Here is a 24,405-nt window from a genome sequence, read left to right on the forward strand (position 1 = left end):
GTCAATAGTGCTCAGTGTGATTTAACTATTAAAGCTACATTTGTTTGGCAAACATCTTTTTCACAATTCCATTACTTTGCTGAGACTTGTATGTTTATCAGATACACGCTGGAACATTGACATTTATTTTAAATCAAATATAGGTACCAACTGCTAGCATCAATATGGAAGGCTCACCTGCTCTCAATCGGGTAAGATGGACCCACTCTGGGAGAGAACTTGCTGTGGGAGATTCAGAGGGACAGATTTTTATATATGATGTTGGAGAGGTAGGTGTCTCTTATTTGGTCCTCTGTGATTGTTTTTGCATCTTCAGCAAATGTCCAAATTCCATGACAATTTGACAAATATACAGGTTCTTTTATGATTTCCTAGTTTGTGGCATGCCTTATAGCTTTTTTTAGTAACTTTAAATAAATTCTGAAATTCTGAAAAGTAAAATGTGTCAACCTGGTTGTTGTGTGTTGAGCCATGTTCACCTGCTCAGCTATCATTTTGGAGCACAACGAGCTGACTAACTAGGATTTAAAGTCCTCTCGCCCATCGCAGCATCACTGTTACTGCCTCTTTATTGGTTGAACCCTACTGAGTCTGGTTCACCCATCAGCCACAGATAGGAAATGAAGACATAGGCGGAGTTCGAGCAGAGTTGAGCAGTCTTTGCAGGAGACCCCAGCCTGCCTCTCTCTCAGCACTCCACTCAGCAGCTACCATTTTCTGGGAGGACCTACAAAATCTAACCAGCACCGCGGAGCGGTCGCGGAGTTCGAGCAGAGTTGAGCAGTCTTTGCAGTCCTTGTCAGGACTGAAGGGCTGCCGGGCTGCTCCACAAGAGAAACAATGAACCCGAAATGCTCTCCTTCAGAATACGAAGATGCGGAAAAAAGACACCTTAGAAGTTTGCGTCCAACATGCCGCCAAAACAAAGGGCCAGAGCACGCCTCCCAGGCCAATCTAACATGGGCTTAAAATCGCCGCTCTGAAATATCCTGCACCCAGTGGGAGCAAAAACTGTGCGGCCAGCGCGGCAATTATGGACACAACTCTTTATCAGGCGCAACTTGCCAAACTAAGCAGGCAACGCCACAAGAACAAGTCCCCCCTGCAACACGGCAATCAAGCGCCACCCTGGTACTCAGCAAAACAAGCGGCGCCTCAGTGCTTAAGCACCCAGCTCTTGGTGCAAATCGGAGCCCTGGACCCGAACTCCTGCTCTCACCTGCAAGCGGCAGTGACCGCGAGTGTCTGCCGCCGATTCCCCAGCCGAGGCCTCTGCTGGCTTCAGCATCTGCGGTTTCGCCTGCTCACAGCGGGACCACCCGCAAGACCGTGACCGCGCAGATACATGCGGCAGAAAGCGAGGGTGAAGCGGCCGGCGAAGAAGGCTGGGCTGAGGCAGAGTCTGAAACTCGCCCTGCTCAGCTTCCCTGCTCCCCGCTGCCGCCTTCGGAACCTTCAGCTCCCGGAAGTGCGCCCCTAGAGGCGACAGAAGGATCTCATCTGTTTAGTGAACGGGGAAAAACTTGACCGAGCAAACAATGATTGTCAGGAAAATACACGCGAAAAAGGAGTGAAAGAATTACAAATGCAACATAAAACAAAACGTTTGGCTTACAGTGGACTAAAAATACACAAAACAAATGGTACTCAAGAACAAAGAAAATCTTTAAAAAAAAAACGCACACAATGTAAATTAAAGCAAACCAAGTTAGACCCAACATAAGAAGCTCGACTAAAAACTACATTCTGCAACTCGCTGAAAGACTTCTTCTCAAGGCAAGGTAAAAGAAAACACGAAGTTGTAAACGAACTGACGGACAACGAGATTCTGGAAGCTTTCAACGATCCGATACCTGCCCCAAAAGCACGTAAAACGATCTCTAAACATCCTGAAGTCGCAATAAACATGACAACCAGTGCAAACGAAAATACCCCTTTGAAACAGAACCTCAACATTCCTCCATCAGAAGCCTAGGAAGCAGCGGACACAACTCATTTGAATAGATCAATACCGCAAGTCCAGAGACCAGACGCCCAACCTCTGGTTCCGCTGATCCCCCCACACAAGACAAAAGTCAACGCCCGAGCAAAACATTAACTCACATAGCACACACCAGCAGGACGTAATACTTAAGAAAGATGCTCGCAAAGAAACTGAGCAAGCCTACGCCCTCCCGGCAATAGAAGCAGTAATTGACTGGGAGATTCCAACGACGCCAAGGCTCTCGCTCACAAGCTCTTCAAAGAGGGCGCAAAGAGAAAGCCACCCAGTACAAAATCCCTCCTTGGAAAGACCAAGATCAGATCAAACTCAAAACACACCAGTAAGAAATGGAAGGGAAAGTCAATCGATATCAAGCAATGCACCCTCAAGAAAACCGGACATGATGACCATAATGTTGGCTATAACTATAGCCCTAGCTCCGTTCGGCAAACTCTGAGGCACTAAAAGACACATTAAATGACCACACAACCCTTACTGCCCTCATGAACACAAAACTAATTTTTCTAGAGGGCTTCATTATGGTCAAAGAACTAGAGGCAAAATCAAAAGATCACACCACAAGATTTGAATGTGCAGCCCCAAAACACCAGTCAACTGCTGAAACTCAAACAGAGCAGCTGACTAGCCATCAGATTTTCACCTTCCGGAGTAGGCCACAAGAAGGACCAAAAACAAAGAGAACCCCTGTAAATAAAGAAAAAGCAAATCTTAGGAACCATCAATCACTCAACCAAGACTGCATAACAATAGTATCTCCTCCAAAGACTGATGCCTCTCATAGGCCTCAGCAACTTCAAAAAAACATTCCAGTGGAAAAAACAAACCAATCAAACAAACAAATAGAAAGCACGACTTCGGGAAAGGACAGTCTAGTAAAACCCAGACACCATCCCTCTACCACTCCTCAATGTCAAAGTACCTCGCCAATACAACAAGTTCCAAAACAACAACCTCAAAAATCCCCACGATCCATTGAAGACTTCATGGGGGACAAAACCTCAATGGATCTGACAACACACTCCACACCTGTCCTAGAAGCCAAAAAGGGTACAGATTGCGACTCAGAACCCAAATTAACGAAATCAATTTGGACAACATCACCAAAAAAAAAGAAGGCAAGACAGTCCATCACCACAACGCCGAAACTTAAAAATAACTTCCAGATATCGAAAAAAGGCCCATCCGGGCGACACAAACAAAAAATAGATATGCCAGCTCAACAACGAAGACAAGAAACGCCCCCAAACAACAAACAAGATTTCAAACCCAAAGAAAATAACCATCACGGGAGAAACACCCCCACAAGTGTAAGAGACAGAGTGCCCACATACAGACAACAAGCCGTTCTCAATCAAGACCAAAAATTAGACAAGCAATCGTGAGGAAACCGTGGATCTCCCGAACAGAACAATACAAACGGGCACAGACAAAAACTTTCAAAGTAGAACAAACCGACCAAAACTCCAAAGCAGTAATTTTAAATAGGGGCACGCTAATGAAGATCTTCAGAAACATCAGAGCCCTGAAATATCTGAGATCAGAGGACATTACTTTAGTAGAACCATATCACAAAGCTCCGAAAGTAAAAGCCTACATCCACATAAAAGAAACGGCTGAAATAAACCAGTCCAAAGGGACAATCGAGGATCTACGTCAAAGAGGTTACCATCTCACGGAACTCAAAGTGGACCCTCAACTTCCCAAACAGCAGACCACCCGTCTTTCCAACAGTCCTCAGTCGACTTACCCAAGGAGAAAAACAAAAGAAAATCAGAACACAGCAAATACCCCTCAAACTGGCGATCGACTTCCCTGCCACCGGGGGTCCTCTAGAAACAAAAGACAAGGACCTACCGAAACCACATGATGATAAAATAATGGAGAGGAACTACCCAGACAAAGAAAAAAAATGCGAAAACCTTAGAGACCCAGGGGCCACAAAAATCACTAAAGGACAGACAAAACAAACTGGACTCTCTTTTGCACCAATAAAGCAACTGTGGGCATGGTTGCCTAAATCATCTTCAGACATGACTACTAAATAGCAATGACTAACAAAAGCAGAAATGGAACTACCTACAGGACCGCTCCCGACACACTGAATCTGGAAAATGGCCTCTTGGAACACTTGCGGCTTTAAACACCTGATGAAAACAGGTAAAACAAACCTAGGAGATTTCGACATCTTAGCACTGCAAGAGACCTGGCTCACAACTGCGCCGGCGATGGACGGCTATGAAATAACGTCTCCAGCCTCAAGAGCAACACAAAACGCCTGTCATCTGGCCTTTTAATCGCAGTTCGGTCAGGCAGTGGCTTGTCAATAGAAAAGAAACTATCCGCCTCGCAGAGCCATCTATCGGTCCAAGTGAGGTGGGCTCATCTAAACCATATAACGAACAAAAGCTTGGAAACACGAATTGCAATAATAACAATTTACTGGAACCCAGAAGAAATTGAAGACAATAACTTCTTACGACTAATCGAATCAGAAATAGACGAGATACAAGTAAAATGCGAGAACACTAATTAAGTCATCTGCGGCGATCTGAATGCCAAATGTTTGAATACCTTGCCGTCTCTATCAACAGCTAACAACTCCTCCAGAGGTCATTTAAGAGGCCTGAAATGGCTAAAATTAATGAACTTAAGGAATCTTCATAATACAGCACAGCTGTCAACAAGTCCACAAATTCCAACTTGGAAACGGGAAGCCCAATCGGCCACAATTGACTACATATTTGCATCTGAAGAAATGCTAACCCTCATAACCTTGGTTGAGGTGTTACAAACTGACGCAAGCGACGATTACAAATAACATGGTCCACACAACGCTTGGAAAACGCAATAATGACGGAATCGCTGGAAGTATCTGCTCAAGGAAACGGCCTAAAACTCACAGGAAAAAGGATAGAAGAGTTGACGTACAGTTACAAAAAGAAACTGGAAAAAGACCTGGACAGGCGCAGATCAGAAACAGATTATCAACCGCTGCTGATTCAGTACCAAGTAAATCCCCCCCCCAAACATCAAAAAAAAAGTAGTAACCCTCAAGGGCCCCATCGGTATGACAAAATACTGGTAGATAGGCGCTGGGAACTAAGAAGACTACTAAAACGCCAGGCCGCCAAATCCAGTTCAACTTCCATCAAAAAAAGGCTAAATGATGAAACCAAAAAGTACAGATCCTGGTTGAAATCCTACCGCATGAAACTCTACCAACACGATTTGGAGGAGATGCTTAGAAAGGTAGTGGGAAAAAACTCCAGAGAATTTTGGTCACTAATAAAAACAGACGGCAAACGAAACCACAAGCAAATTAATGCGGTTTGCAAAGAATATTGGAAGAGCCTCTTCTCCGCCCTGTTCCAAATCCCTCAAGGCTCGAGCACAGTGAACACACATAGAGGGTCCTCTGCTTGGATAGATCTCAGAAACATCAAAGACATTGAAGAAGTGATCGGCAAATTGAAAGCAAGCAGAGCGCCAGGCCCGGACGGAATAACCAATATCGACTTGAAAAACAACCCCAATGAATGGGCCGATTTCATCAGCCTTGTCTTTGAAGCAACAGCCACCTCAAAGTCGATACCCCGGTCCTGGATAACGGCAACGGTGATACCGATCTTTAAAAAGGGAGACAGATCCGATCCGAGCAACTACCGTCCAATGGCTTTACTGGACACAATTGGGAAAATCTATGGCTCTCTCATATTAAAAGGATTTCAAAAATGGGCAAAGAACTCACCCAGCTGGGACCCTTTTCAATCAGGCTTCACGAAGAATGTTGGAACATCGGTAAACATAATGATATTAAACATCGTAAAGAATAAATCCTGCGTAAAACATCTTAGGTCGTCATTGCTTTTGTTGACCTAACACAGGCCTTTGATGAGATCGACCGTGGCAAGCTATGGGAAAAACTTGAAGATTGGCAATGTTCAAACCATCTCCTTGACCCGATAAAAGCCCTACATAAGGACACATCAATGAGGGTGAAGTTAAATCACACAGGAGCTTTATCGGAAGAAATCAAAACCAAAAGAGGTGTAAAGCAAGGATGCCCGCTAGCCCCAGCCCTCTTTACAGCTTTCCTTGGCGATTTCAAAGACTCCGGCAAAGAGCTCAGAACCTTTGCACCAAAACTAGGAGCCACTCCGGTCCCAAGGCTGTTATATGTTCTCCTCGATCAAACCCCCAAAAGGGCTGCAACGCCAACTAAACAACCTTGCAAGTTACATCTCCAAAAACAACCTTGAAATAAATATTGGAAAAACAAAAATAATGATCTTCGAAAAAATGGCGGCCCGCAAGAAAACACACCACTGGAACATCGAGAACAGCAAAATTGAAGTTGTAAAAGACTTTAAATATTTAAGAGTAGCAATCGACAGCTCGGGGAACGAGGCAACAATGCAACACAACCTATAGGAAAAAACTAGGAAACTAGTGGCCCAGGGACGAGCTATGGACAGGAAATTTGGCCGCTTCTCGTTACTGCCGGCCATAAAATTATTCAAAGCCAAAGTTGCCCCCTCCTTGACATATGGGGCCGAAGCATTCATAAAAATTCCTTCGGGCATTTGGGAAAAGCTGGAGGGCCTGTTCTGGAGAGAAATATTGCGATTTCCAAAATCTACACCAATCGCAGCTATCAGAAGAGAACTGGGACTATCATCTTTGAAAGCGGCAGTGGACTCAAAAGAGGTGGCACTGTACAGAAAAACAATCATGCCGGAAGCTCCTCCACAATACAAACTAATCGAACAGGAAATACAAAGCGGTTATTGCAAGGCACTTTCAGTCTGGGCAGCAGAAAAAGAAAATATTCTGCAAGAAATAGGTTGCTCGAATGAAGACCTTATTTTAAATCCTACAAAAGTCAAGAAAAAGATGGCCCAATGCAACTGGATATTCACACAAGAAAAAAAACAGTATAGATTAAACTCCTTGGACACTTGCCACAGCTAAATAGAAAATTAAATGAGAATGCCTTAGTCATCAAGAGATTCCCGAACAAGTCATTAAGACAAACTTTAAGGGCAAGATTAAACCTCTTACCAACAAATGAAATCGGAGAAATAAGAGGCCTATCAAAAGACAACATCTGCAGACTCTGCAAAGACCCCTCACAAACTGAAACAGTCCGCCATCTTTTAACAAAATGCCCGAAAACCACTGTTCTGAGGGAAACCTATTTAACTCCACTACTTAAACCTTTTGAGCTACGTGAAGAAGAGACCTGGTGGAACAGACTTATAAGTGGAAACAAAACCAGCTGGACAATTGCGCAGCAAAGATTCTAGAAGCGGCTCTAGCAAATTGTCTTGGAGCGGAAAATCCAGCTGAACACTGACTAAAATGCCAGGACTCCAGAAACACTTCAGAAAGACATACTACGCCACGCAAAAGAGAAATCCCTCGGACAGGGGGATTCGAACAGCTATTTACTCGTGGACCATTTTTGTAATATCAAAGAAATTTGATAAACACAAATAAAGAAAAAAAAATGACAAAAAAGAAATGAAGACATCTATCTCCATGAGCATTTGCAGGGGGAGAGAGGGGAAAGTAAATTGTAACATTCCTCAGCGAGCCCCCTCCCACCATTGTCCATCATAAGCACAAAACTAGTAATGACCAGTCCAGGATTTCTCTTTCCCCACCCCAAAACTAACCTACTCACCTATTCCTATTCACCCCTTCTACGACAAGCATGGATCTCTATGCACACAGCAGTCCAACGCTAACATCCTCACCATCCCCTAGTAGACCAGAATTGCCCCCAAAAAGTTACCGCAGAGCCTAAGTAACCTCTGCACGGGGCAAGGCGGTTGAGGTGCTTGGTATCAGGATTAGCTTTGTCTCAGTGAGATGTGGTTTTGGACTTCTTTGGATACTGGAAAGAGCCCGAGGCCTCTGATCTGGGTCTGCTGAAGGTGCCCAACTTTGCCTGCAACCCCTTGGCTTCCCTATCCCTGAGGCTTCTCCAAGGCATGTCCTGGCATATCTGACAATCATCAATATGATGATAATCTGGCAAGCAGTACATGGAAACATCATGTTCAAACTGTTTTCCCATTTTATTCCCACTGCCTGGGCATTTGTTGAACAGGGCTGTCATGGCAGAGGTATGACACATCTCCCAAGACATAGACTGAACAAGAACATTTTGAGATAATATGATCAACTATAGTAAAAAAAAAAAAAGCCTAAATGCCACATGTGTTCAGAGATTCCTCCAAGTACAGTGTAAAATATGAACTGAGGGCTAACGGTTAGTACAGTACATTATGGGTCTTTCTCTGAGGCTGACTCTTGAAGGGAAAGTGTTCTGAATTGACTCTTCTGTATGAAAGATGGGCGTTTCTTTTCTCGTTCTTTTAAGTTACCCATGATGGCGAACTACAATTACGGATAAATAACTTTCCCATCTTCCATAAAAGCTTCTCTTCAAGTATATCTATCCGCCTTAATGCTATTTGGTGGGGTATGGTCTGGTTTCTGTCCTGCAACTTCTCATTTTGTTGCTCAACTTTCACTTCTACTGTTATGGACTGTTTAATCTGTTTCTGTCTTTGTTGGTAATTCTCTGTTCTTCTATTTTTCCTTCTGTTGTACCTTGTTGTTTCTGACCATCCTGTCGTTTATTGTACCAACGTACTCATTTTTGTAAAGCGCCTTGGCGAAGGCTCTATTGAAAATAATACACAAATATCTCTGCTTGTAGCGAATCAAGCAGGATGACAACACTTAGGTTCTGCATCCCAAAATACAGATACCCATGATGTCCCCACCTGGAGCCATCTTGAAACCTACTGGCAGGAAAGAATCTGGTACTTCTAGCCTGCACCGGTCATCGTCCCAGGATTCGCACCTACCTCTACCGACCTTAACCTTCATACTCTTACGTCCCGCCCCTTTCCTCCATACTGTATTGGCGTCCCTTCCAAGGGATGGGAGACAGAACCTTTTTCACCAGAAAAAAACCTTCTTCCCCTTTAAATTTAGAGGTGCGCAGGGGTGCGGCCCAGGGTGCATGCGCTGCCCTGACTCCACCCTCCGGCGCCACACTTCGGTCCCCTTTTCCGCATTGACAGGATCGTGACGAATTCACCAGCACTCCTGGGTTTGGCTTCGGCCATGTAATTCCACGTGCGGATACTTCTTCTTTTTGTCTTCTTTTTTTGTCTTTTTGTCATTCAGGTACTCTGTCCTCGGGCCTCACGCTTCCCCCCGGCGCATGTCGACTTCTACAGGGTTCAGCAGGTGTCTAGCCTGCATAGTGCTCTTCCCAACTTCAGACCCCACACCCTCTGCCTACGCTGCCTCGGCCCAGACCACGGTTGGCAATCTTGTTCAGTATGTGGCTCGCTGTCATCGAAAGCGCTGAAGAACTGACTAGCCAGGTGGAGGGAGCTCAAGAACTTAGTGAAACATCGAACCAAGACCAAGGTAGGGCCGATATTCTCCATTGCACCCCGCAAGGGAGACTCCTTGCCAGGGACTCGGCCACGCGGGATGAACCGGTCAGGTCCTTCTACCAGCACGTGCACCGAGGCTGCTGCAGCTACCGGCCGAGGGATCCTCGGATCCTCCCGGTGACAGTGTTGAGGCACCAGAAGGTTCTTTTACCGGGTCTTTGCCAAGGGGCTCCGCCCTTGTACTGGCACCATGGCCGAGAAGCTACGCCCTAATACGGGCAGTACGTCCGAGGGGGTGCCTAAACGCAGCTCTACTGACCCCCTGGTCGAGGGTGCCACACCTACTGGGCCTAGGCCCGAGGTGCAGGGTAGGCCTTGTGATCCACACGCAAGAGTATTGGACGAGGCTGGGCAGAGCCTGAGCAACCTCTTGGCAGGCAAGCGGCAGGCAGCTCAACAAAATGGCTGCTGCGCCAGACAGAAGCACCCGTCCAACGCCATTCCAGGACTTCGGCAAAGAACAAGTGTCAAGGTGGGACTGGCCTCAACCAGGTATGTGGCCTACAGCCTACCTCTCTTTTGCACAGGGCAGCTTTCCTTTGCGTCGGTATGGGCAGGGTACGCAGCAGCTCCCCGCTACCCTGTCCGCACCCCCTGCCACCTGCTCGGTCAGTGAAGAGGTCTTCTTGGAGAGGTTCCTCGGACTCATGAGGTCACCTCGGATGGGGGATATCCTCAAAGACGCCATCACAGAAGTCCTTCCCGCAAAGCTAGCGGCACCACAGATGCCTCTGTTGGCGCCCCAGGCCCTGGCGCAGCCGCATCCTCTGGCTCCCCAGCAGACTCCTCAGGTGGCTCCGTACCAGCCTCCACCGCCTCCTCAGCCTCCAGCCGTGGTCCCTGTACCCCATTCTCTGCCGCCAACTACTCCTCCTCCTCTACAGGATCCCCCAGATCCACAGGATACGGATGCGGAAGAGGATGCGGACGCGCCATCCTCATTCTTCCACAAACGTCTTGCTAGGCTGGCTGAGTATCTGGGCCTACCCCAACCTGAAGTCGAGCAGCCAGCAGAGGGGCTTCTGGCGGAAGTCCTCACGCAATGCCCCTCTGCCAAATCGGGGATTCCTCTGCAGACTGATGTAGTCTCCCTGGCCAAGAAGGGCTGGCCCAAACCCCACTCAGCCCAGCCGGTCAGCCTCGACGCCAAGTACATGCAGATGGAGGGGGATACACTCTTGCTCTCGGGCCATCTTCAGCCACACTCCTCAATGATCGCTGCCGCATCACTATACTCCAGGCGTCAGTCGTCCTCAGCCTCCTCCTCTGCGGCGCTGCTAGGCAAGGAGGAGATGATCTGGGAGGCGTACGGCAAGAAACTCTATTTCAACGCGTCCTTACATCTTCGTCAGGCCAACGCAGATGCCATGCTGGCTGCCGACAACCAAAGATTATGGCGGGAAATTGCGGACTTCCTTCCGGAATTCCCCCACCCAAAGCCAATCACGCTTTAAGGCGGGGCTAGCCGAGGCCAAGCTTGTGGTGCATGATCTCATGGAATCCACCGTGGCCCATATTGACACCTCTGGCCGTGCCCTCTGTATCGCCACGCACATAAGGACAGCCTGGCTCCGGGCAACAAAGTTCAACCCGGATTTCCATGAACGCATACTAGATCTACCGTTCGGGGCCGGAGGGGGGCCTTTACAAGTCCTCCACAGATGAAGACCTGGACAAAAAGAAAAACGATCTTGACAAAGACCACGCCCAAATCGTACTCCCAATCTCAGCAGCGCTTCAAGATGGGTCGTACATACGGAGGGTTCCGAGGCTTCCAGGAGCGTAGATCCAGGCAGCCGGACCACTTGCCGTCTCAGAGCCAGCGCAAGCAAAGAAAAGATGGGAGAGGGGGGGGGGGAGTAAGGGTTTTTTCCAGTTCCCCTCCTCCGTGACAGCCTCTGAGGGAAAGAAGGAATTACACACCCCTTCGGGTCCACGTGTCTCTGGTGGGGGGCAGGCTTTCTCTCCATAAACATTTCTAATGCCAGAATTTCATGGACCCCTGGATCCTCTCCGTAGTATCCACGGGGTACCGCCTCCCTATCCCCGCCCCTCCTCCCCTCCACTCCCACCTCCCCTCCACTCCCACAGGTTGGGACAGCAACTCTTTTGGCTGAGATCCGGTCGCTCATAGAGAGACAGGCAGTGGAGTGTCAGGCTTTCTCAAATCTGATGTTGTCCCCGGAAGCTGCTGAACCCCCGCAGTCCCCTTTGGATGCTCAATTCATTTCTAGATTTTGGAGGGTTTTTTGTAAGGATTTGGGTGTGGAAGTCAGTTTATCATCAGGTTATCATCCCGAGACCAATGGACAAGTAGAAAGGGTAAATCAAGAACTGGAGAAATATTTTAGGTGTTATCTACAGGCAGGGGAAGAATGGGTGGATTTGATTTGGCTTGCCGAATTTGCTTATAATAATTGTGCTAAAGATTCAACTAACATGTCTCCGTTTCACCTTGGAAGAGGTTTTCACCCACGGTTTTTAAGTTTTGAAATTACTGAAGAGTCAGAGAATCCTGGAGTTGAGGTTCGATTAAAAACTATGAGAAAGAATTTGGAAAGAGCAAAAAGGGTACTTTTCGATAGTAAACAGAAGTACAAAAGATTTGCAGATCAAAAAAGGAGGTTGGGTCCTAAATATGAGGTTGGTGACTTGGTTTGGCTTTCGACTAGACATTTGAGAATTAAGGGCAAAAACAAATTTACTCCACGTTTTGTAGGTCCATTTAAAGTAGAAAAGGTGATCAATCCAGTGTCAGTACGGTTAAAACTACCTACTTCCTTGAAAATTCATCCCACCTTTCACATTAGTCTATTAAAACCTGTTATTCAGGGGACTAGAGTTGTACATCCACCTTCACCAGTTCAGTTAGAGAATTCATCTGAAGAGTTTGTAGTGAAAAGAATTGTAGATTCCAGGAGGTTAAGAGGGAAATTACAATATTTAATAGACTGGGAATGTTTCGGACCTGAGGAACGTACATGGGAGGATGAGGTGAATGTGCATGCACCACAATTAGTCGCAAAATTTCATAGAAAGTATCCTTCTAAAGTTTATTATTTTGTCCCATTTTCCCCCTGTCAGGCTTTCTCAAATCTGATGTTGTCCCCGGAAGCTGCTGAACCCCCGCAGTCCCCTTTGGATGCTAACCTCTTAACTGGTATCAAACAGTTCAGTTGAGAGCACCCCCAAGGGAAAGGGGGAAAATGGGACAAAATAACAAAACTTCAGGTTTTGCTCAGCTTCTTTATCTGCCAACCTGTTGGTGAAAATAACAACAAATTCACTTTAGTCACTAACCTTTGAATTCCTTGGCTCTGACTTCTCTTTATAAATTTAAGTAAATAAACACGCCACCATACCTGATTATCCTCTGTGAATAACGTAGAGGACGTGTATGAATTCTACTGAAGAAAACATAAAAATAGAGTCTTAGATGCTCTTACTGATTTCTTCAATTCGGTTTTGCAAAAAACTGCTAATCTCTCTCAGTTTAATGAGTTTGTCTTCAAGCAGTTCAACTGTCTTTTACCCAAACAACCCGCTGGAAATATTATACATGTAGTTTGTATTGGTGTCTAGCTTCAACACAAATTCCAAGAATGACACTCAAACTATTCAATTTAAAATTGTTTGTTTTCTGAATGTGTAAAAGTGTTCATTAATTGGATCTTTTGCTTGCAAAGAAGATCGCTCGTAAAAGAAGCGTTCCTTTTACCAGAATATGCGCATGCGTGAAGATATTGTTTACTCCTTCTAAAATGGAAGCGCACATGAACAAGGAATTGAGTTCAAAAATGAAACTGGCTTGGGCGCATGCGTAAAGGAATAGTCTTCCACTCTTCTTAATATGAATTGCTCAAACATGAAAGGAGAAATTCCTCAGTTCCGGAGACTAATCCTTGAAGAGGCAGCCCAGTGAAGATCACGCGCCAGGTTAGAATGTTAGTAAATTAAACATAACGCCTCGGAGTCGCGTGGCTACCACACTGTCACTTGCGCAGACAGTGTAAGATTTCTAACGCTAGTCCGACGCTAAGAAAAGCACTGTTACCGACAAAAGGTACAGTACTCAATAAACTTTTATACGGCCGAAAAAACACACGACGCTAAAATAAATAACAGACCTCCACACTCCAACTTGCCAGGTGCAAAAAAATGTGACGCAGTTCAATTAATTTAAATACAGTTCTAGAAGTTCAAAAATAAATTCTTGAAAGAACAAAAAGAACTACTATATAAACAAAAACTAAGAAAAACAGGAACAAGTTAATTAATAGTTTTGATATTTAACTCCTGCTTGATAATCATAAAATTCCATAAAAGATAATGAATTCACTTAGCTTGCTTCTTTCTTTCACCGGAACGTTTTCTAAGTTTCTTTTTAAATCTCCAACACTTTCCTGGTCCAAATAACTAATATTAGGCACAAGGGCCTAACTAAAGTTTTCTAAAACTTAAGAGTTTCAAACATAAGACCTTCCAGCTGGGCTTCTGACAATGAAAGGCGGTTTAGAATGTTCCAACAATGCCTTTCTTTTACTTCTGACCAATCACTGATCTTTTTGGAATTCTCCATTTTGACTTGGGAAGCTCTCCACACTCTGCACAGAAAGTTAAGGCCCAAACCATACTTTGTTAATCATATCCTCATTCCACCTCATTCATCCAAATCCCACGAAACCTGACAGTACCCCCCCTTAATGCCCTGTCCCAGGGCCAACTTTAGAAGGATACTTTCTATGAAATTTTGCGACTAATTGTGGTGCATGCACATTCACCTCATCCTCCCATGTACGTTCCTCAGGTCTGAAACCTTCCCAGTCTATTAAATATTGTAATTTCCCTCTTAACCTCCTGGAATCTACAATTCTTTTCACTACAAACTCTTCAGATGAATTCTCTAACTGAACTGGTGAAGGTGGATGTACAACTCTAGTCCCCTGAATAACAGGTTTTAATAGACTAATGTGAAAGGTGGGATGAATTTTCAAGGAAGTAGGTAGTTTTAACCGTACTGACACTGGATTGATCACCTTTTCTACTTTAAATGGACCTACAAAACGTGGAGTAAATTTGTTTTTGCCCTTAATTCTCAAATGTCTAGTCGAAAGCCAAACCAAGTCACCAACCTCATATTTAGGACCCAACCTCCTTTTTTGATCTGCAAATCTTTTGTACTTCTGTTTACTATCGAAAAGTACCCTTTTTGCTCTTTCCAAATTCTTTCTCATAGTTTTTAATCGAACCTCAACTCCAGGATTCTCTGACTCTTCAGTAATTTCAAAACTTAAAAACCGTGGGTGAAAACCTCTTCCAAGGTAAAACGGAGACATGTTAGTTGAATCTTTAGCACAATTATTATAAGCAAATTCGGCAAGCCAAATCAAATCCACCCATTCTTCCCCTGCCTGTAGATAACACCTCAAATATTTCTCCAGTTCTTGATTTACCCTTTCTACTTGTCCATTGGTCTCGGGATGATAACCTGACTTCCACACCCAAATCCTTACAAAAAACCCTCCAAAATCTAGAAATGAATTGAGGACCTCTATCTGAGATAATTTGATTAGGAAGACCATGCAGTCTAACTATTTCTCGCCAAAAGACTTTGGCCAAAACGTCTGCAGTAACCTCTCCCTCCATTGGAACAAAGTGAGCCTCTTTTGACAAGAGGTCCACCACAACTAGAATAGATGTACAACCCTTGTCACAAGGAAGATCTGTAATGAAGTCCAGGGAGATTGTATGCCAAGGACGAGGTGGAATAGGCAACGGCTCCAACAACCCGACTGGTTTTCCGGTTTGATTCTTCATTTGAGCGCAAATAGCACAGGTTTTTACAAAATTTAAGATGTCCTGATGCATTTTTTCCCACCAGAAGCTTCTCCTGACCAATTCCAGCGTCTTTCTAAAACCTGGGTGTCCGGACAGCATAGATTCATGACAGTCTCTTATTACTCTCTCTCGCAATTCCAAAATAGGTAAGTAAAGTTTATTTTCAAAAAACGGCAATCCTTTTTCAATTTTTCGAACCGGATCCTTTCGAACCCATTCCTCCATTTGTGCAATTGACATGGACTTTCGAACTTCTTCCTCAACATCCTCAATTTTCTGTATTCCGGCAGAAATAAAACAGCATGGATCGATAATGGATATCATCTCCTTTTCTGATTCCATCTCACTTCCAGGAAATTGACGTGATAAAGCATCAGCCTTTCCATTAAGCCTACCTGGCTTAAATGTCACTACAAAATCATAATCAGCAAAGAACAATGACCATCTTAACTGCCTTGGTGTGAGAGTCTTAGCTGATTTAAAAAAAAGCAGATTTCTATGGTCTGTTAACACAGTCACAGTATGTCTTGCTCCCTTTAAAAAATGCCTCCACTCTTCAAAAGCAAACTTGATTGCCAATAATTCTCGATCTGAGATGGTATAATTTTGTTCTGCCATAGAAACTTTTTTAGAATAGTAAGCCACTGGATGAAGTTGTCCTGTCTCTCGATGTCTCTGAGAAAGAACAGCCCCCATGGCAAGATTCGATGCATCCGCTTCTACATAAAAAGGCTGAGATGGATCTGGATGAATTAAAATAGGGGGCGAACTGAACCTTTTCTTTAATTCTTGAAATGCCTCCTCTGCCTCTGTCGACCACACAAATTTGGCACCTTTCTGAGATTGGCACCATATGAGATTCGTATAAGTGAAAGAAAAGCAGAAAGGCGTCGTTGTACTCGGGGGGAGGTGAGGTCAGTCATTAGAGGAGATCGTTCAAGGCTTGAGGTGGGTAGTAAAGAAGTGAAACCAAGGTTAAATGATCAACAAAGTAGAATAAAAGGTCCTTTATCAAAGGAAGAAAAGACTAGGAGGCGTGAGAATAATTTGTGTTTATATTGTGGTAGGGGCGGTCATTTTTTAGGAAATTGTCCCTTTACACCCAAAAAATTTTCATCAGCCGGAGGAAAAGGACAGCAAGTTGCAAATACAGTTCAGTCAGTGGTTCCACACATAACTGTAAATGTATCCTTGTATTTGAAGGAGGAAAGGAAAGGGTATGGACCGGTAGTGATTGATTCAGGAGCCACCGGGAACTTTATGGATTGGGGAGTAGCTAAGGCATTGGGAATACCACTTGTGAGGAAGGAAGTTGTGGAACAGGTTCGGGCTGTAGATGGAACTTCTCTTTCATCAGGTCCTATAACTCATGAAACTGGAGTTTTGGTTATGGAATTACTTGGAGGTCATAGAGAAGAAATTTCATTTGATTTAATTGATGCACCAATTTTGAAAATAATTTTAGGCATGCCATGGCTAACCTTGCATAATCCTCAAATTGATTGGAGTAGGCGAGTGGTAGAATTACAGTCTAGTTTCTGTTTAGAAAATTGCCTTTTGAAAGGTAATCCTGGGAGGGAAGAAACACAAGGTTTGGTTTCCTTTTTTCTGACTGATGCAGGTATTACAGGACATAATATAGGAGCGGTGTTAGGACAACTTCCGGAGTGTTATCAAGGGTACAAGGAGGTTTTTGATGAAAAGGAGGCAGGAGAATTACCTCCACATAGGAGTTTTGACTGTAAAATTGATTTGGAGCCCGGGGCGGTTTTACCAAGTAGTCGAGTGTATGCATTAACTGAAAAGGAGAATGATTATCTTAAAGAGTACCTTGCAGAAAATTTGGCTAAGGGTTTTATTCGTCATTCTCAATCTCCAGCCGCATCTCCATTATTTTTTGTACCAAAACCAGATGGGTCTCTCAGAACATGCATTGATTATAGAGCTGTGAATAGGCTTACGATCAAAAACAAGTATCCTCTCCCTCTAATTTCGGAAATCTTGAATCAGGTCCAGGGAGCCACAATTTTTTCCAAACTAGATTTACGTGGTGCCTATCATCTGGTGAGAGTCCAGGAGGGTGATGAGTGGAAAACGGCATTCAAAACCCGATTTGGGCTTTATGAGTACTTGGTAATGCCTTTCGGTTTATGTAATGCACCAGCTGCCTTTCAATTCTTTATGGATGAAATTTTAAGAGATTTTTTAGATATATTCGTAGTAGAATATATTGATGATATTTTGATTTATTCTCAGGATTTAGAGTCTCATAAAATTCATGTGGGAAAGGTTCTACAAAGACTCGGAGAAAATCATTTGTTTGCTAAATTAGAAAAATCCCAGTTTCATACTAATTCTGTGGAATTTTTAGGATACATTGTTTCTCCCAAGGGATTGGAGATGAATCCGAACAAAGTTCAAGCCATCACGGATTGGCCAGCACCAACGAAAGTAAAAGAAATTCAAAGCTTTTTAGGTTTTGCAAATTTTTACAGAAGATTTATTGAAGGATTTTCTCGGTTGATTACTCCCATAACAAAACTCTTAAAGAAAGGTGCCAAATTTGTGCGGTCGACACAGGCAGAGGAGGCATTTCAAGAATTAAAGAAAAGGTTCAGTTCAGCCCCTATTTTAATTCATCCAGATCCATCTCAGCCTTTTTATGTAGAAGCGGATGCATCGAATCTTGCCATGGGGGCTGTTCTTTCTCAGAGACATCGAGAGACAGGACAACTTCATCCAGTGGCTTAATATTCTAAAAAATGTTCTATGGCAGAACAAAATTATACCATCTCAGATCGAGAATTATTGGCAATCAAGTTTGCTTTGAAGAGTGGAGGCATTTTTTAAAGGGAGCAAGACATACTGTGACTGTGTTAACAGACCATAGAAATCTGCTTTTTTTTTAAATCAGCTAAGACTCTCACACCAAGGCAGTTAAGATGGTCATTGTTCTTTGCTGATTATGATTTTGTAGTGACATTTAAGCCAGGTAGGCTTAATGGAAAGGCTGATGCTTTATCACGTCAATTTCCTGGAAGTGAGATGGAATCAGAAAAGGAGATGATATCCATTATCGATCCATGCTGTTTTATTTCTGCCGGAATACAGAAAATTGAGGATGTTGAGGAAGAAGTTCGAAAGTCCATGTCAATTGCACAAATGGAGGAATGGGTTCGAAAGGATCCGGTTCGAAAAATTGAAAAAGGATTGCCGTTTTTTGAAAATAAACTTTACTTCCCTATTTTGGAATTGCGAGAGAGAGTAATAAGAGAATGTCATGAATCTATGCTGTCCGGACACCCAGGTTTTAGAAAGACGCTGGAATTGGTCAGGAGAAGCTTCTGGTGGGAAAAAATGCGTCAGGACATCTTAAATTTTGTAAAAACCTGTGCTATTTGCGCTCAAATGAAGAATCAAACCGGAAAACCAGTCGGGTTGTTGGAGCCGTTGCCTATTCCACCTCGTCCTTGGCATACAATCTCCCTGGACTTCATTACAGATCTTCCTTGTGACAAGGGTTGTACATCTATTCTAGTTGTGGTGGACCTCTTGTCAAAAGAGGCTCACTTTGTTCCAATGGAGGGAGAGGTTACTGCAGACGTTTTGGCCAAAGTCTTTTTGCGAGAAATAGTTAGACTGCATGGTCTTCCTAATCAAATTATCTCAGATAGATGTCCTCAATTCATTTCTAGATTTTGGAGGGTTTTTTGTAAGGATTTGGGTGTGGAAGTCAGTTTATCATCAGGTTATCATCCCGAGACCAATGGACAAGTAGAAAGGGTAAATCAAGAACTGGAGAAATATTTTAGGTGTTATCTACAGGCAGGGGAAGAATGGGTGGATTTGATTTGGCTTGCCGAATTTGCTTATAATAATTGTGCTAAAGATTCAACTAACATGTCTCCGTTTCACCTTGGAAGAGGTTTTCACCCACGGTTTTTAAGTTTTGAAATTACTGAAGAGTCAGAGAATCCTGGAGTTGAGGTTCGATTAAAAACTATGAGAAAGAATTTGGAAAGAGCAAAAAGGGTACTTTTCGATAGTAAACAGAAGTACAAAAGATTTGCAGATCAAAAAAGGAGGTTGGGTCCTAAATATGAGGTTGGTGACTTGGTTTGGCTTTCGACTAGACATTTGAGAATTAAGGGCAAAAACAAATTTACTCCACGTTTTGTAGGTCCATTTAAAGTAGAAAAGGTGATCAATCCAGTGTCAGTACGGTTAAAACTACCTACTTCCTTGAAAATTCATCCCACCTTTCACATTAGTCTATTAAAACCTGTTATTCAGGGGACTAGAGTTGTACATCCACCTTCACCAGTTCAGTTAGAGAATTCATCTGAAGAGTTTGTAGTGAAAAGAATTGTAGATTCCAGGAGGTTAAGAGGGAAATTACAATATTTAATAGACTGGGAATGTTTCGGACCTGAGGAACGTACATGGGAGGATGAGGTGAATGTGCATGCACCACAATTAGTCGCAAAATTTCATAGAAAGTATCCTTCTAAAGTTTATTATTTTGTCCCATTTTCCCCCTTTCCCTTGGGGGTGCTCTCAACTGAACTGTTTGATACCAGTTAAGAGGTTAGCATCCAAAGGGGACTGCGGGGGTTCAGCAGCTTCCGGGGACAACATCAGATTTGAGAAAGCCTGACACTGTCGAGAAGTCGCAGCTGCAACCCACACAGACTGACATTTTTGGGCCTCGTCTGGGACACGTGCTCCCAGAAGGTATTTCCTTCGGAGGACAAAATCTCGGCTATCAAAAGGACCACCACCCACTTTTTCAACAGAGAGGTGACCTCAGCATGGTGGTACCAACATCTCCTGGGTCTAATGGCAGTGGTCCTATTAGCCGTCCCAGACACAAGACTAAGGATGAGGAGGATTCAGCTGCACTTTGCGGCCTCATGGGACCAGGAGCTGGGCTCTCAATCTGAGATGATCAACGATCCTCCATCTCTCCACCCGGACCTAACTTGGTGGTCCAGAAACTGCAACCTACGGATGGGCAAGCCCTTTCGAATGCCCACTCTGCAGGCCACTGTCACCATGGATTGCTCTCTCGAGGGCTGGGGAGCCACCCTGGACGATCTCTCTGTCCACGGCACCTGGACTCGTCTGGTGCAGGAATACCACATCAATTGGCTAGAGCTGAACGCCATCTGGCTGGTGCTCAAGGCATTCCTACCACCTTTCAGGGGCAAGGTTGTCCTCATCCATACTGACACCTCGACCAGCATGTACTACGTCAACCAGCAGGGAGGCACCAGATCTCCTGTGCAGACTGGCAATCAACATGTGAGAGTGGGCCCTGGAAAACACAATTTTCCTCATGGCAGTCCACCTCCCGGGGTAATCCAACCTGGAAGCGGACAAGCTCAGCAGGCTGGGAGCAGACAAATTACGAGTGGCAGCTAAACAACCTTGTTATTCAGGAGATTTTCAACAGGTGGGGTCACCCCCAGGTGGATCTCTTTGCCACCTGGCACAACAAGACGTGTCCCCAGTTCGCAACCTGGCAAGGTCAGGGCCCCTGCTCTCTGGGAGATGCATTTCACCTCCAGTGGACCGGCATGAAGGCCTACGCCTTTCCACCCACGCCTCTGATTCACAGGATAATTTGCAAAATCAAGTCTCGCCAACTCCACATCATTCTAATAGCTCCATGGTGGCCGGCCAGGCCAGGGTTTTCGGAGCTGCTCAGTCTCTCGGAAGTGTCCCCGATTCACCTCCCGACAGGCCCAGCACATCTTCTGGCGCAGCAGGGGGGCAGAGTCATCCACCCTGCGCCAGGGAAACTAACCCTCAGTGTGGTACCTGAGCAGGTAACGCTGCGGCACTTCAACCTCTCACAGGCCAATCTGGAAATCATACAGAGCGCCAGGAGCAGGGCTACCAGGGCCTAGTACAAAAGCAAATGGACCAGATTCTGCCACTGGGCAGACTCAAAGGAATCGACCCACTGGCGTGCACCTTGGATCGCAAGCTCTCTTGCTCAGCGCAACTCGCCCACTCAGGCGTGCAGGTGGACACCTGCCGCACATACCTCGCAGCCATTGGGGCTTACAGGAACTAGGAGGAAGGCATCTTCACCTCCTCCAACCCTATCGTCAAACACCTGACGGGATTTGCAAGGCTCTACCCGCCAGTCAAGAGACCGCACCCTGTGTGGGACCTTAACATAGTCTTCGGCGCTTTGGCGCACAAACCGTTCGAGCCTATGGCATCTGTGGACATCAGGCTGGTCACCATCAATACGGCCTTATTAGTCGGCCTCACACCTGCCCAAGGTCCCGTCTGCTTTCCACTTGAACGAGGAAATGGTACTGCAATTCTACTTGGACAGGACCAAGGGCTTCCGCAAATCTGACGCCCTGTTTGTCAATGAAGCTCAGGTCTTTGGCTAATTTTGACAGCTGAGGGGGTGATTCCTTCCAGGCACATGTCTCAGAGCCATTGTTGTACAAGTTGTTTGGTGTAGGGGAGGGCAAGACTGATGAGGATGAATTTAGTCTTGGCGGGATGCAGTTTGAGGTGGGCTTTTGACATCCATACTTGGATGGTAGCCAGGCATTTACAGAGACGAGCAATGTCCTGGGGAATTGCAACTACATTTTCAATAAGCTTCCTGATGAACAGAATGTTTGGGATTGGTCTATAGTCCCCTGGGTCAAGCAAAGGTTTTATGACAAGGGATTGTATGATGAGGTAGGCATTTACAATGCTGAGAAGTGCACTGAGCACTGGGCTGATGAGTTGTTTAATGAGGGAAACTGGGAGGAAGGTGTCCATGTAAACTGTAGGTTTAAGGAAAGCAAGTGTGTCTAAAATATCCTTAGGAGAGAAAAGGGGGAATTTGATGCTGTAGGGCAGTTTCCTGGGCAGATGGATGGCAGGGCTATGTCTGGTTTTGGGGCATCAATGAGACCCCTGACATTCTCAATTTTGTTAATGAAGATGTTCCGTTGCATTTCTCGTATGAAGCAGCACCTTTGGGAGAGGTGTAGACTTGGCGCAGTGCTTGACTACTTCGAATAACTTGATGAATTTGAGTTTGAGGATGCCACAATGTAGGGTTATGAGCCGATTTAGCCTTGGAGATTGTGTTTGCTTTGGGCACGAAGGCATTTAAGGTATGAGATGTCCTCTTGGCTGAAGTCCTTATGCCACCCCTTTTCAAGAGATCTGATGGAACGTTTGGTGGCGGCGAGCTGGGATGGGTACCAGGGTCAGGGTAGGGACGGCTTGACTTTGGTGCAACTAGACTTTAGAAGTGTTTGGGCATCCATTAGTTCTTTGGTGAGTTCTTCCCCCGCCTTCTCCTCCCGAACCATGCATCGAAGGCACCAAAATGGCCTAGAGTGCAGCACTATATAACACCACTTTACATTACATAGCAAGAAAATGGGCACTCTCTAATTTGCATACACATTGCACTGAACCAAATTAACATACTGCAAATTTGGATACACAGACAATAATACGCCATTGAAACGAACAGACTGCAACTTAGGATACACAGACACTATAATTAAACAAGCATAGTCTAGGCTTAAATTTGTAAAGCGCACTGTAAAATAAAAAGGAATAAACTTTTTTATCAGTTCAAATAAGGGTTAAATAGGTTGTCTCAAATGTAGTGAAGTACTGACATTAATTTGCCAATTTAGAAGAAAATAAATTACACAAGTCACAATTTCACCTGCACTCCTCCTTCATAATGTAACTTGTTGAAATACGTGTGTAGTATTAATTTCCTATTAACGCCATGTGATTTGGCTGATTGAGGTTGAATTGTGATTTTTAATTGGCCTGTTATCTGTTCCCATGCATTTGTTTGTTAGGTGACCTTGGCTATTTTACTCCTCCTTCTCCTCACCGTTATTTGTTCTTGGTAGTATTTCTTTCCTTCTTACCTCCAACAATTCCTTTAAATCGCTGAATTTAGCAGAATAAATAATCAAGCAGGATCTTTCAGACTTAAAACACATGTCTACAGAAGTCGCATGGAGCATCCAGAAAGGACTCAACGGTTCCCAGTACAAGAGCAGGTGCCTCAATTTTTAGTTCCTCTCTTAGGGCAATTGTGTTTATTCTCTTTGTTTCCCTGGTCATCATTTTTTAATGCTTTTTTTCAATTTTTCTAAAGCACAAACCAGACAAATAATTGCATCAGAGAACTGTCTTCTTAATGGTTCTTAAATTAAGTCCCATACCAAATTCTTATGATAACCAATTGGATCAATTTTATGAATACAACACAAAACGTACTCTATTCCCATCAACTACATATAAATGTGCTTTGTGCAACCTTCTTAGCAAGACCTTGTACAGGAGCAACAGTTTCAAAATCACCGGACAGCTGACTAGGGAATACAGGGAAATCATTCTAGACAAACCTATCTGGAGGATAACATCCAGCAACACAGCACTATCAAATGTGCTGCATTTCGAAAGAAACATCAGGGAGACACCTTGTTTGCAGTTCCAACCATCAAACCAGGGGACTCGGCTCCTAAAGGACACTGCACACTTAAAGAGCACCTTGAATTTCATGAAAGGCTTTGAACCTTGCTCTTCACAAGGCCCAACGTAAATCCCGATTTCTACCTGACAACATAGAAATTGCATACAAACATGACACAACACAAACAGAATGCACCATGTGTACTGCCTACACCAAACATAATCAACAAATGACCATCTGACGACAGGAATCCTCATCCACACCATGGGACACACACTAGAATGAGGCTGTCATTGGAGAACTATTGAGCCTTCCACATGGCCACAGCCCTCCATTTGGCGCATTAATGACCTCCAACCATGCTGTTGACAGACCTTTGCTTGGTTCCAATGCAACTAGTAGAATGAATACAGACATCTAATTTTCAGCTGCACACTAAGAGACTTCTAAATCCTGGAGGAGACTTTTAGACACCTCCGGCATAGTGCAACAAAAAATGTATCCCCTGTTTTTCCTATTACAAAGGTGGTCGCTGCAGCAGAACATGGTTTCCAATTACACTTGCACCTACTTTTTACCAACAACCACTCTCTTAACCAACCAAC

At 44.5% G+C, this 24,405-nt stretch overlaps 1 protein-coding gene across 7 annotated transcripts in view; it reads left to right on the plus strand.

Annotated features, from left to right (window-relative positions):
- DYNC1I2 (dynein cytoplasmic 1 intermediate chain 2) overlaps positions 1 to 24,405 on the plus strand; it is a 1,097,199-nt gene that overhangs the window by 1,011,276 nt on the left and 61,518 nt on the right. For all 7 annotated transcript variants that reach the window (XM_069616204.1, XM_069616201.1, XM_069616199.1 and 4 more), the window contains one exon: positions 144 to 269. In XM_069616204.1, the coding sequence (XP_069472305.1) occupies positions 144 to 269 (126 nt within the window). The remainder of the gene's footprint in view (positions 1 to 143; positions 270 to 24,405) is intronic.

Source organism: Ambystoma mexicanum, chromosome 9 (genome assembly GCF_040938575.1).
Source record: "Ambystoma mexicanum isolate Mex_15411 chromosome 9, UKY_AmexF1_1, whole genome shotgun sequence".
Lineage (NCBI taxonomy): Eukaryota > Metazoa > Chordata > Amphibia > Caudata > Ambystomatidae > Ambystoma > Ambystoma mexicanum.